Here is a 14638-nt window from a genome sequence, read left to right as displayed (position 1 = left end):
ATTTAACACATACACACACACACTAGAGCTGCAACCAACGATGACATTCATAATCGATTATTGTCACGATGAATTGAGTAATCGCTTGGTCCATTAAATGTCAGAAAACGTTAAAAAAATGTTGGTCAGTGTTCGTCAAACCTGGAGATGATGATGTTGATTTCTTTGTTTATATGGAGCAAAGAAAAGAAAAAAATATTCACATTTAAGAAGCTGAAACTATCAGAAATCTTGTTTTAATCATGAAAAAAGCTTCAAAGCGATTCATCGATTATCAAAATAGTTGTATTTTATCACTCATTTAGTGATCGATTAATAATCGATGAATCGAGTAATTGTTTCAGCTCTAACACACACCCTTCCTCACTTCATCTAAACTATGCACCTAATCATTTGTAGTACATGTTAAGTAGTTAATAAGCAAGTATAATTACTAAATATAATATTAATATTATCTCTTTGTAATGGACGTGACCATATTTTACACATAAAGCTCTGATCTTTTCATTCAGAGAATTTGAATTATTAAATATAGTAAAGTGCTGCTTATACTGACATGGTAATATTGGGAAATATAAATATAATATTCAATATTCAACACAGATTTTCTATAAACACACCCACCCACACACACACAGTTCTTTTCAACTGCACAAGTGTGTGACAAACCATGGTAAGCCTGTATTTGGCATGGCTGAAACCCTTCCCGCACAAAGGGGCCACAAATAATTCGATTAAGCGCAAGTGTTTTCCGCGGAGCCATCTCTGAGAAGTGATATATCCCCCACTGCAGACCTTCACGTGTGCTCCACTGTGGTTGTTTGCTCTGCAGAGCTCCGCGAGACATCTTAATAGCCTGACAGCAACTCTTACATAAGACCCTCAACCCCCTAAAGAGATTCCCTGCTCTCCTCCCAGCTGTCAACTGTTGACTCACTGAGTGGGAAAGAAAACTAAAGGCAAGATGAGCGAAGGAGGCCTGGGGTGAGAGGGAGGGAGGATGTTTGGTAAACACTCTGAGGTTTCCTCAGCTTAAACAGCACTTCCAATAACATCATGCCCACGATGCTTTCCTGTTATCAGCAGTTTATGCATCCCGACTTCTGCTGCCAATCTGTGCAATCTGTAAATACAATTCCCTCATAAGCCGTTTTTTTTTTCCCCTCCATTTTATTATTCTGCGCCCACTAAGCACTTAAAATTAGCCGACCTCCACCTGTTTTGCCAAAATCAGCACTTATCGAGGACAGTAATCCAACACACACTTTTTGGCTTTTCGGAGAACGTCTCTCCTGCTCCGGTGTGCAAAAAGATTCATTTGTGATAGATAAATAAAAGATAAAGTCTGTAAACCCAGTCATCACAACGACAAGGTAATGGTTGTGTTGGTGCACAGGACCTGCCTCTGACCCGACTGGCTTTGACCTGACCACCTCAGACCCGAGAATTTTTTATCAAAAACATATTTAATTTCAATTGTTTCCTCATTGTCGATACATTTAAGAAGTAATTTGTTCTTCTGTATATCAGGGCAAAGCAGACATCTTGGAATGCACCAAACGGTTTTCCTTCCCACTTGAACTTCCTTTCCTCCCCCAGTTCATAGACTCACACCTGATCCCTTCAGCCAAAGGGTTTAAAGGGTTGAAGGTGAGTTAGAGGAGGCGTGTGCCATGGACGGACCAAGGTCTGGAATGTTGATTTAAGGAAGCGACACAAAATATCTTTCTATATCTATCTCTTTTCATTTAACCTATTTAACTATTGGTCTTTATAACTGTGGTAAAGACATTCGTGTTGAGAGAAGACAGTCACACTTGTCTGATAAAACTACCTGAAATGACCAAAGTACTCAGCATGATGATCAAATAATTTGTTCACAAACCAAAGAACCGTCAAGAGGAACCAAAGAAACCAGAAAATATTCACATTTAAGAGGCTGAAATCAGAGAACTCGTCTGTATTTTATGAGAAAATCAAACTGATTTATTTGGTTAATATTCTGGTGAATATTAACCAGAAAATATTCACATTTAAGAGGCTGAAATCAGAGACCTCGTCTGTATTTTATGAGAAAATCAAACTGATTTAGTTACTGAATACAATTAATCATCAGTTAGTCAGGGAATAGTTAATTATTTAATTCCCAAAAGCTCTGGATGTTTTACTAGCCCATAATGCAAGAAGACGTTTCTTTATATCTGTATCCCATTCATGTAATACATGTTTGTATCATGTATAAAAATCACAGTTAAAAGGGCAGTTTCACCCATTTTTGAATGAAGAATCGACTTAAAATCAATATGATGCTGCTGTGTTTGTATAATTCATATTCTATTACAGTCAGACTAAATTTCACCTGTTTTTGTTTTATTTATTAGATTTTTTCACATCTTTTACTCATAAAACTGGACAGAAACACAGTAAAGAGCAGAGTAGGGCTTTTATTTTCTCTGAAGGAAGTGACTTTGACGTCGACTTTTTGTCAATTTTATTTATTTAGTTCAATCCCAACTTCCTCTGTTGTTGTGGAAATGAGGCGTGTATCTCAGATCCAACTTATTTATCTGGAAATTGGTAAAAAAATAAATGTATTTTTTGGGTGAAATGGCCCTTTAAATTAAAAGATATTAGCATGGATGGCAGATGAGTAAATGCCGTTAGTGTGTGCTTTGTGACAACATTCTCGTTTAGTTTTTAGTTAGTGAAACTAAACCAACCTGAGCAAAACCTAAATCACTTCCTTCCAGGTAAAACACCAGCATGCACAGGTATAAACTCAGGTGATCCAGGTGCACATCTTCACAGTTATACACTTGGCGAGTTAAATAAATCAGTCTATCTACTGCCTCTGTGGTCAAACACCAGCTACTGCACATGTTACCACTGGTTATTTTATCTAACCCTAACCCAAAGGTACAGCCTTTAACAAACAACAGCTCTATGAAAGGAAACAAAGATATCAGAGGGAAAATCATTTCACTTTGTCCCTAGAATTACAACCACAAGAGAAAATAGGTTGTTGTGACGTCTATTGTGTCTGCCGACGAGGTGCAGCTGCAACAAATGAGGGTCGAGAGTCTGTTGAAACAAGAGGCTCGTCATAAGGACCTCAGCAAAGATTGCACACAGAAGCGCGGGTCAGGTCTCAGCTGTGCGTCTCTTTTTGAGTAAAGTGGTGGCTTGAATGGACAAGTGCTTGAAGGAGCGCTCTTGAAAAGAGACAGCGAAGCTTCAGGTGGAACCAAGGAGTACTAGTTATTTGACGAGTCTATAAAATGGGAGTTTATGTCACTGCTTTCATTTGGAAAAAGATCAACCAAAGAGTGAGATTTAATCCTTTTTACAACATAAAATCTGGACACTAGGAAACAAACAGATTGAGTGAAATCCTTCAGTTTGTGTGTGGCTGCAAACAAAAGAAGCTCTCTCTCCAGGTTCAGAGCTAAAATCTGATTTATAACATTAATGTACATGGTACAAAAGGACAGTGACCCTACCTTTTTATTCAAGTTCCTGGGCAATGAGAGTGCTTTAATATATGATGAATGTGTCGTCTCACAGAGGAGCAGAGTGTACTCATAGCACGGCTAATATACTGCAGGAATACACAAGTCTGAGGCCACTTTCCTGCAGACCTTTGGAGCCCCGTGCATTTTGTCAAGCCATAAATAAACCGTGTTTTTACTCGATCACTGCCTCCTAGTTTTAATGATTTTGTATTTCCATTTAAAACTTGAATAAATATGAATAAATGTGTGTTAACCTTGCATTTTTGTGTATACCTATTTAGATGTTATAAGATGATGTCATAGCTCATGGTCGTTTCTGTGGTTGGATATATTGTAATAAATAAACAATGGCATATATAGTAGCAATTGTTTCTAAAAATGTAGAAAAAGATGATGCCAAAGTTTGTAAATGATCTTCTACATCTTTTAAAATAACTCAAAAACACTGGGCTACCTTTGCTGAAGTCCTTGGGATCCAGGGAGAGGCTGTATCCAGGCAGCGTCTCCAGCAGCAGCTTGTAGCAGGCTCTCCAGCCCGGCTCAGGAATGGTGGGGGCAACGCACTGCATCGCCGCGACGCGCTTGAAGAACGCAGACTTGCGGTGGAAGCCGATGAGTTCGTAGAGCTCAGACAGGATGCTGTAGCGCTGGATCTTCTCCTCCTCCGACAGCTGCCGTTACAAACACAAAGTCAGACTTACTATATGACTGTGCAGAGTGTTTGACACTTGCAGTTTCTCGGTCCTCCTGAGTTCTACATGTGTTTGTATGAGACGAGTCAGAGACATCTCAAGTTTGGACAATAATCCTGGTCCATGACAGTGATCGAGAAACTTGAAACATCCAGTGCACATCAATGAGAGTAGAAGTAGAAGACGACTGACCAGCAGTTCACCTTGAATTACAGGATTGCATATTAATGGCTTGAAACATGTGACTAATTTCCTGCCTGTTGCTGCCGTTATTGTCACCGCCCCTCTTTACATCACCAGATTAATGCTTTTGTTAGGGGTAGGGGACAGAGACCCGAACCGTATTAGCCTTTTTCTTAGATTTGCTGTCTGACCCCTAAGACTGAGAGACTCTGAGCCTCACTGACTGAAACCTCTGTTATTTTTGATAGCTCTCAGACCACAGAGCTTTCATATTGTCCCCAGTGCTACTCATAATGAGAGAAAACCAAGCAGGTTACTTCTAATAAATACTTGTGAGCAACAGTTGACCACCTGTGAAGCACAGAATCCATTTCCTCTGCCATCTTTGATCATTTTGGGGCAAGCAGACACATTCATGTGTCGGTAATATAAAAGTGTTCACAAAACATCTATGAATCAATGAAACAATAACTGTCTAACAACATTTTCGGTCAAATACACAGTGAAAGGACTTCTCTCTCTGTTCACTGTGATTGTTTTGTGTGGTTAACTGTTTTGTGTTAAGGTGCGATAAACTTTATTATGTTTTTGTTACCTCTTACTGACATGCTTTGACTTTACCAATGGAGCAGCTGTGGCAAAAACTAAAGTACAGTATTTACCCGTTTATCTTAACGCACATTCTGACCTATTTCATTGATAGCAGCTTTAAATGCCATCAAAATGTGATCATCTGTAAATGTGATCAGTTACAAAAGACAGATAGAAAGATAAACAAGATTTAAAGAACTAAAAGAGAAAGGATCACAAACTGACTACTTTGTGTATATGAATCCCAGAAACTTGGGAAAGCGTTGCATTACCTGTCCGAGGTTGATGTACACAGCGTTCTGCAGGAACTCGGACGCCTCCCTCGCCCTCTTCTGAATGGCAAGCACTCGGACAGCTTTCACACAGGCCTCCAGCTCGATCACACCTGCGTTCTTATACTGCGGAGGAGAGGAAAAGTGCAGGGGGAGCAAGATAATCACTCAACGAGGGTCACGGTGACTTCCACGACCCACTTAATAACGTATGACCACCCTCATCAGTCCCTGCACACACTGGGAGTGTCTGGGAATTGTGATAACGCTGATCCCTGACACAGGGAATCCCTGAAGCCTTCATTTGCTACACAGAATAACCTGAGCTACAGCTGTTACACCCAGTGAATGTATGTGTGTGTATATATATATATATACATATACATATATATATATATATTATATTTTTTTTTATCATGCCGTCTCTCAACTTCCTTCCACTCCAACTCTCATTAAAATTCAATTAATGTCTAAATGGCTATGTGTTGAGGAGTAATTTAATCCTCAATGAACTAGTTACAGGTAAAAGGGCTGAGGGAGGTCAGTGCAAAAAGGCAATTATAATAATGAAGATAAAGCACAGGACTGTGTCTCTGAATGGTGTGTGGTTGCATAATGAGCCGATTCAGCTTTCCCTGAGCAACACGGATACCATTTTCATGCTGCTGTGTAGCCACAGACAGTGCAGTCACACCAGGGAAAACATTATACCATGAACAGATACACACAGCTTTGAGTGATGCATCTACTTTTTAGTTACGTAAGTTAGGTTATATCATCCCTCACTTCCAGAGATCACAAGTTCTCAAGCTTATTTCTTTATTCTTGTTCCCCCACGTGCCATATCATTCACTAAAAACAACATCAGGCATCAGTACAGTATACACTCTTCTAATACTGAGCAGTATTATCATTGCGCCTTCAAACTCCCATCATAACAGGTCAAATACTGCCCCCTGGTGAGAAGGATACATATTACCCTGCCATGTAACAAGAGAATACAATACTTAAAATGTTAAATATCGATTTATATTTATACCTTTTACTTGTATGCTGAGATTTTAACAATAATAATAACAATAATAATAATTAGCTTCTGGTAAAATAACACTACATTATACCACATGATATCATAAACATCTCTATCTCTTTACTCTTAAAACGATATTTGGCTGTCATTTTAATTGTGCAGTTGGTGGTCCGTACCTTCCCGTAGTAGGAGATGGCCTCTTTGTATTTCTCGATAATGTCCTCAGGACTCAGGCAGTTCTTTGCTCGTCCAATCTCCGTACTCGTGTCTGCGCTGATGCCATTGGCTGTGAGGGCACCTGGACTCAAAAGAGAAGGGCATAATATGTTCACTTTCTTTAAGAAGAAGAAGAAGAAGAAAAGTAAAGAAAATGAGACATCCATCCATCCAAAAAAATGAAGGCTGTTCAGACAGAAGAGGAAACGGAATGACACAAGGGGCAACAACAGAAAGAGGAACCGTACGTCGTCACCCTGGCTTCTGCCACCACAGCATATTGATCTATATTTATTATTGTTTGCCTCCTGAGTGTCGTGTTTAACATTCATCTTAAACTTTACAGACCAGAAACAGGTGACATCAAGACTCGCACCTGCAACAGCTTCAAAGATGCATCTTTTGGCAAAAATCTGCTTCGACTACAAATTGAAAATGTTACCCAGCAGTGGGGCTGCAGTTGTTGTCACTGTGACACGTAAGTGAATAATGAGCCGCTGTATCGCACAGCTTCTCGGCTAAATTGCACGTAGAATACGACAGAACGAAAACACTGCACGCACAACAAAAAACACGGTTTCTGGGATGATTAACAGACACAGAGTCAAACATAAATACAGTATCTGATTTTTCCTCTAGGCGACAACAGTGAAACTTTCCTCGACTGGGAACATTTGTGTTAGACTAATGGAAGCTTAATAATAATAAAAAGAAGAAGAAAAGAATGGAAGCAAATGAGAGAAGACATAAAAAGGCTTGGTCTTCAATCATGTGGTCATGTGACACCAATCACCAAAACATAGCTGTAAGAAAGAATAAGGTGCATTAGAAACAAAAAAGATGATCAGAACACTACCTGTCACAGAAAGAAAAGAAATAAAACACATCAGCTGATTTTACAACAGAAAACTCTGATGATGCGGTGGGGGAAACACAACGCCACACACACACACACAGGGTTACACGTGACCACAAGCAAGGAGTTTTGTCTATGAGAGCGATGTTGTTAAACAAATACTGTACCTGGGTCAATGAGAACCTCCTGAGCTCCTACAGACAGAGAAACACAATGCAGATTGACTCCATGACACAATGTTAGCGCGGTGTTAGAAGTGTTAGGCAGGCTGCTGCTGCTGCTGCTGCTGCTGAAGCTGCTGCTGCTGCTCACAGATGACTTACACGGAGCAGCTATTTGGGCATGCGATTTTAAAATCTGTGCTCAATTTGTAAAAATTAAAACAAGCAAAAACCAAATTAACCTCTTCTTCCCTGGTCGAAAATGACATGCCCAAACTAAATAGAGTGTATCTCTGCAATTACAAGCTCTATGTGAATCATCCTGGTATCAAAATGAAGAGAACATGTGTGAGATTCCACCAGTGTAAGCATCACTGTAGATGCCACTGTGTCAGAGTAAATGCAGATGGAAACCAGCATACACTAGCGGATGGCCCTCGCGCCCAGATGTGGGTTTGGACACAGACAGTAGGTGAGTTGCACACTCTGACCCACACTAACCCATTTTTCACTGGGGAGTGCAGCAGTTCCCTGACCTCAATTCAAAATGGACAACATCACGTTGGGTGAAGTTTGTGTCCATAGATGTGTTTAGGGTCGGTCTCTCGTGTCACATATGAGGTTTTGAGGCGATCGGTCAATGTATGGCGAAGTTATAGGGCGAAGCGATAAACACGCTCAGACGAGTTTGTTCATCCACAGAGCGTGGAAATCGCCAAGATGGATGCTAAATTCAAAATGGCCAACTTCCTGTTGAGTTGAGGCCGTGGTCCCGACTGACTTTTTTGTTCGTCTTGGGCTATACCATATTCCCACCAAGTTTTGTGAAAGTCGGCGCAACTTGTTGGCGCGCTCCATCCACGTTTCACCTATGTTTCTACTATGTCAATATTGCGTTTTCGCCAGACCTGACCTCCATGCCAACTTTCAGGAGTTTTAATGCACGTTAACGCGCCTCAAAAATGACCGGAAAGCCACGGATATAATAATCTGAAGGATGACGAGAGGTTCGTGGCTCGGGCCTCGTCTAAAAAACTATTGCATTTTAAAGTAAATATCACATTTAAAAATATGCAGTAGGAGCTTAAAAACTAAAGGACACCATGTTACAACATCAAAGTCTGATGCTGCTGAAGTGAACACGTTTTTCAATGTTTACACTGTTATGGTGCTTTTCGTCTCCTGCTGGTTTGATCGACTGGTGTTTTCGTTGTGTTTATAGTGAACATAAGAATGTTTTCATGAGCTTTTAGCCGAGTTTCTGACTTTCTGTGGGTATGAAGCATGTCTGTGTTTATTTAAGTTAGACATGGCTTTATGACGTGTTTGTTGCTGCATGCGACGTCAGGGAAGAAGAGGTTAATTTACTTGCGTCAAAAGAAATTGCACTATAATGTAAAATACCAAATATGTGACTGCTTCTACAATAAAATGTTGGTTTGCTTTGCTTTGCAAAAACCAAACAATTGAAAATAAAGCTTGATAAGGTAATGCCACATTAGATAAAGTCTCAGATCAAGAAGAGTTTTACATACAGACATATACACAAACTTCATGCACAAGGCAGGAATAATATTAAAGCATGTTAATAACAGAGTGGGTAGATTTACATTCAGGATTAAATGAGCACGGTAAACAAGAGAAGCCTCAGCAGTTTAGGAAAGCCGAGCTTAGCCGAGTAAAGTTTAGTGATGTTTACAACGCTGACGCTCACCGGTGACACTTTCAGTCAATCATAAAAAAACACAACACAGCTGTTCTTACATCATCACAGTGATGTTGCTCACCTGGTCTGTGGCGTTTGCCTGCATCTGCCGCCTGAGAGACACTGGGCTTGCGTCCCGCCGTCTTCCCCGCGGTGCCTCCGGGGTAGTGGAATATAACCGACGCTGAACACAAACCCTCCAACGCAGCTGCAGACAAATACACACACAGCAATAATCATTTCAAAAATAATTAAATAAACTTTAAAAAGATTCCTCTGTCATCCTGACATTTATTTACTTCGTTTTTTATATCGTTACCGTGTGTCAGTGTGGTTACGGGCAAAGAGAAGAAAAACTGACTGCAAACCCAGGAAATTCTGTACATCAGTGATGTGATTGGTGGCTATTACTGTGTTATCATCAAGTACATCAGTATATAAACCAGATTATACTTCAAATAGAAGAAAAAGAAGAAGTGTTTGGAACAGTCTCCACGATATAATGTCATGTTTTAAATGAACACATCACCTCCTTCTACTTCCGGGTCAGAGACCAAGTCCGACTCCAGTTATCGGACTATTATACAGGTATGTTAATCTGACTAAGACGAGCTTGACTATCTTGTTCACATGACTTAAAGAAAACCAAATTATAGTCTAAGTCTGACAGAAATCGGACCTTTAACCTGCACGTAAACACACCGACTGTCGAGCAATTCAATCAGACCTGAACTGAGCAGGAAGCTACAAGACGCATGAGTAGAATTCACTTTTGAAACTCTGTCCTGACGTTACTCACTTCCTGTGCGCAGTGCTGAAAACACAGACCATGTCGAGTGGAACTGATGCTTAATCAGCATTGTGTGAACTCGTCTGACAGTGGTTTGAATGGAAGAGACATATTTATATATAAAAGTTGCACGCTACACTTGTAGCACCACCATCTCCTGCTCAGTTAACATCTTTATCACATTTTTTTAAAATCACAAAATGGCGAAAATCTATTTGTTCTGTTTGAGTTTAACCCTTTAAACACTGAGCGCATCACAGACGACACATTTTGCATCACCGTAGTTACACGACGGTTTGTGCTCCTGGAAAAATTTAAAAAAAGAAGTCGCATGTCAAAGCCAACGTGTGGTTATTACAGTAATATCACTGAGCTGTTGCAGGAAGCCGGTGAATCAGTGTTTTTGTCAGCAGAGAGGAGTGTTACTGAAATATACACATATATATAAGAGGGCCCATATACAGTACATCACATTACTCAAAGAAAAAAGGCCTATGGGCTCACAGTGTCATCCTGCTGACTTACCACCCAGCCAGAGGAAGTCATTAACCCCTCTGAGCAGCTCCACAGCCATGTGGTAGTGGACCAGGGCGTCCTGCAGCATGCTCGCCTGGAGACACAAATCCCCGACATGCTTCCTCATCCGTCCCTGGCAACGCTTCTTATAATGCCTGCAGGAAAGCAGCAGCAGCAGGAGGAGGAAAGAGGCATTTTCAGTAAACAGCAGAGTGAATAACATGGCTCGAATTCTTAATAGAATACATTTTTGTTTTCCCCATATACTGGAGATGTCCTTCTTTCATAATAAGAACAACACACATGTGAACTTCTGCTTATGTCGTTTCTCACATCAGGAGAGGAGACGACGTGATTCAGAGAGGGATGTAAACACAGGCAAAGGAGCAGCAACAGAACAGGGATGAAGTCATGTGAGAGGACGATAACACAGATTCACAGGGACACACAGGAATTTATCTGTTTTCCTTTTTAAAGTTTGACCCTCACTGTGCAAAGAATCTCAGATTTCTAAGAGAACAGGAGGGGTCAAGGGAAGATAATAATGTCAGGGTTATGAAAATCTACACAAACAGCCGTTCTAGGTCTAGTTACAGTACGACATACTGTAAAAACATTCTCACTACTGCTGAACAACAATCACAAGGAAAAGCCTGCATGTTAGCATGTCAGTGTGTTTCACTCCAACTAAAGGCTGAGTGATGTGACCAAAAAGGTTCACATCACAATAAAAATTTTCAAATCAGAAATAATTATTGTGTTTTAAAAAATGTCATTTTGTTCTTGTTCATGGGCAAAAAACAATAAAACATTATAAAAATAACACATATTGAACTTGTTTCATGTTATATGAGTTGGAATAATAGTTGTAGGAGATTTATTCATAATAATAGAGGGGATCAGACAACAATATCATGAAATTCTCTCTACAGTTTTTGGATGTATTGCTAATGAAAACAGTTGTATTGCAATAATTACTGTTATTAATTCATTCTTACCTTTAATTTTTTAACCTAAATGTTTTCAAACCAAATGTCCTGAAGCAGGAGCAAACCTCGGCCAAACCATCAGTTCCTCCTCCCCATGATCGTCATCATCATGCGTTTGCTCGTTTCACAGAATATATATGCAGCTATTTGTAAAAACAAATATTTTAAATGAAGCACTGCTTTTGGATAAACAGATTTAAATCCATAATGAATATAAATGCAGAGAGAAGTCGGCATCTCTTTGTTTACAAACGATAAACCTTCACTGTCCAAACGTTGAGGCTTTCGCTTCACGTACACTACAAATATGCAATTTCCATATATTTTCCAAAAAGGTTAAATTTGATTTTTTTTATAAAAACATCTTTCCATGGTACATCTTTTTTTTTTTTATGCTTAGTTAGCTGCTAACATAACCTCAAGAGACTTTTCATTTCAACATATATTTTACCAACAGGAAACTATTTAAACCTATTTAATATATAGCATTTCATTTATATTCATTTTCATTCAGTGCATTTCTATGAAATTTGGCATCTGTCATGTTTTCTTTCTTCATCTCCTTCTTAAAGCTTTTTGATAAACTGTTTAAAAAAGCAAAGCATTATGTATTTCTTATAATTGCAAAACTATAGTTCCCTAAAAATAGATGTCTTATAGTGTATTTAAATCATATAAAATGACATGAATTATGTTTATAGCAGTGTATGTTATTTACACTGTTAGAGTTGGAATCTCAAACTAAAACCAGCCCATGTTTTCGATGCTTGTAACTGATGAATTTAAAATTGAGTACAATTGCTGTTTCACGGTCTGTATAGAGGGGTTTTAAATGCAATAATGCAACAGTTGATTTTGATTCAAGTAGTTAGAGTTTGCTGTATTTTGCTGTTCTAATGGCTACATGGACGTTTGTGGCCAGGACCATAAACAACCTGACTTCAAATCAGTTTGTGTATGAACTAAAAACATGTGGAGGAAGTGATGAGTTTGGCAAACGCACAGCAGCACAGGGGGGTGGGGAGGGGGGTTGGAGTGGCTAATGGCTGTTTCTGTCAGGGCACAACTGAAGTCGATGGGATTTGTGTGGGATTAACTAAACTTACTCGGGATTCTACTATCTCACCTTTTCACACCCAACAATAAACTCACAGGACAGTTTGAAAGAAAAGGGGAAAAAAAGAAGAAAGACAAAATAAACAAACAAGGTAAAACAAAGAGAAATGAATGCAGCAAAAATCAAAAGAAGAAAGTTCTGTGTCAAGTTGAGACAAACACACAATAAAAAGTGACAAATGATGCAGCACATCAACAAGTAACAAGGATACACATTCAAACACCGACTCTGGCAGCTTCTACATTCTCAAAAATGGGTTAGTGTGGGTCAGAGTGTGCAACTCACCTACTGTCTGTGTCCAAACCCACAAAGTCCTTCTTCTCAAAGGGCACACAGAGCAGCGGGATCTTGTCGCCAGACTTGTCTGTGGCGCGGTCGAGCCGCTTGGACTCCAGAACAATGAAGATGGACTCCACAAAGTCTTCCACTCTCTTCTCCACATCGGAGCAGTCTTCAAAGCTGGTGTAGAAGGCCACGTCGGTGCGCTGCTGCTCGGCGATCTCCCCCTGCAGCCCAAACACAAGCAGGCGCGAGTCGTACAACGTGGAGCTGTACACTTCCTTCTGGCCGTGGAATCGCTCAGACATCTGTGGCCACTCCTTGGCTGTGCCACAGTTGGTGATGGAGATGAGGCCCACCACCTTGCGGTGCGTCTGGAAGTCGCCCCACTCGTTGTTCTCGGGGAGGTAGTGGTGGCGGTAGCGGATGTAGAGGAGACGCTGCGAGTCCCTGATGTTCACCTGGCTCACGCTGGCGATGCGCTTGTAGATCTTAAAGAACTGGTCCTCGGGTACTAAGCCGACCGGCTGGACCACCACAAGCACCGTCTGATGGTCCTCGGCACACTGCATGTAGTCTGGGACGCTCATCTTCACATACAGAAACATTTCACTTTCGGTGTCATCAGTTGCACATGCACTATTCTTCAACCATCACTTTGTTTTGTTGTACGCTGTGCAATAATTTGATTGATTAAATGATTCTGAAGCTGCAAAGAAAACTGTTCACAGCACAAATCATCCAGACTAACCAGAATATTATTCCTAGAAAGCTGATTAATCGGTGTGAGTGCTATTTTTTTGGTTTATTTATGATTTTTCATCTTCTTAAATGTGAATATTTTATGGTTTCTTTGATCCATATAAACAAAGAACTCATTCAAACTGAATCATTTTGGTTAGTGGACAATAACAAGACATCATTTGACAACATGTTCGGTAAACAAAGATTTTTCAACATTTTTTGGTATTTAACGGAGCAACAAGTAATTGTATTAATTAATATATATATATATATATATATAGATATTTATATATATATGATGCAATTGAATTGAGACACACACACACAAATTACAAACACCTGTCATGATTATGAACAGTGATGAGTGTGTGCTGTTGCAGAGCCTCTCACGTTTGAATGAAAAACTGCTGCTTAGAGCAGAAAAGCACTTCCCTCTGACTCCGAAGCCGTTTAAATGTTAAATGTTTTATAATAAGTTTTAAAGTTAACTTTGCAAAAACACAAACAGCACATGCTTCAAAAAAAAACATTGACACACGAGCTAAAAGTGTCTGACAGGAAACCTGCAGTGGCCAGAGGAGGCGAAATGCGAAATCTTTGATGCTTTTGCGTGATTTAATCCTGTTTTACACATTTATACGTTCAGCTAAATGTCCCAAAACACCTGAGCGACAGACAGCTAGCTTAGCGTAGCTAACAGACCATTGCAGTTACACTCGTGACAGTCAACAGAAGAAGAAGACGAATAACGCTGACTGGAGGGGAAAAGACCTCAGCTGCACAACTCACTTCAGTCCAACTGTCCACAGTCTTCTACAACAGTTCATTTCATTCACAACGTTATGACTAACATTACCTTAGCAGTGTCCTGTCAGATGTCACCGCTTCCTTCTTCCTCTGGTGCTAACAACAGTAATCAGTTTATTAACAACGCCGTTTCCGCTTGACATTTTTCAAAATAAAGATCCCCCAAAAAAATGGTTCT

At 39.9% G+C, this 14638-nt stretch overlaps 1 protein-coding gene across 2 annotated transcripts in view; it reads right to left on the bottom strand.

The window, feature by feature from the left end:
* Positions 1 to 14564, bottom strand: part of trappc9 (trafficking protein particle complex subunit 9) — a 162412-nt gene extending 147848 nt beyond the window's left edge. Inside the window, exons 1-8 of one of the 2 annotated variants that reach the window (XM_058619524.1) lie at positions 14510 to 14564; positions 12916 to 13499; positions 10534 to 10679; positions 9301 to 9426; positions 7520 to 7546; positions 6457 to 6578; positions 5251 to 5376; positions 3967 to 4183 (exon numbers count right to left, since the gene is read on the bottom strand). In XM_058619524.1, the coding sequence (XP_058475507.1) occupies positions 3967 to 4183; positions 5251 to 5376; positions 6457 to 6578; positions 7520 to 7546; positions 9301 to 9426; positions 10534 to 10679; positions 12916 to 13499 (1348 nt within the window). In that variant the 5' untranslated portion in view covers positions 14510 to 14564. The remainder of the gene's footprint in view (positions 1 to 3966; positions 4184 to 5250; positions 5377 to 6456; positions 6579 to 7519; positions 7547 to 9300; positions 9427 to 10533; positions 10680 to 12915; positions 13500 to 14509) is intronic. The other variant, XM_058619525.1, reaches the window with a different exon arrangement.
* Positions 14565 to 14638: the final 74 nt, after the last annotated feature.

The sequence above is a fragment of the Solea solea genome, chromosome 20 (genome assembly GCF_958295425.1).
Source record: "Solea solea chromosome 20, fSolSol10.1, whole genome shotgun sequence".
NCBI classification, from domain to species: Eukaryota; Metazoa; Chordata; class Actinopteri; order Pleuronectiformes; family Soleidae; genus Solea; species Solea solea.
This window is presented reverse-complemented; position numbering and strand designations above follow the sequence as displayed.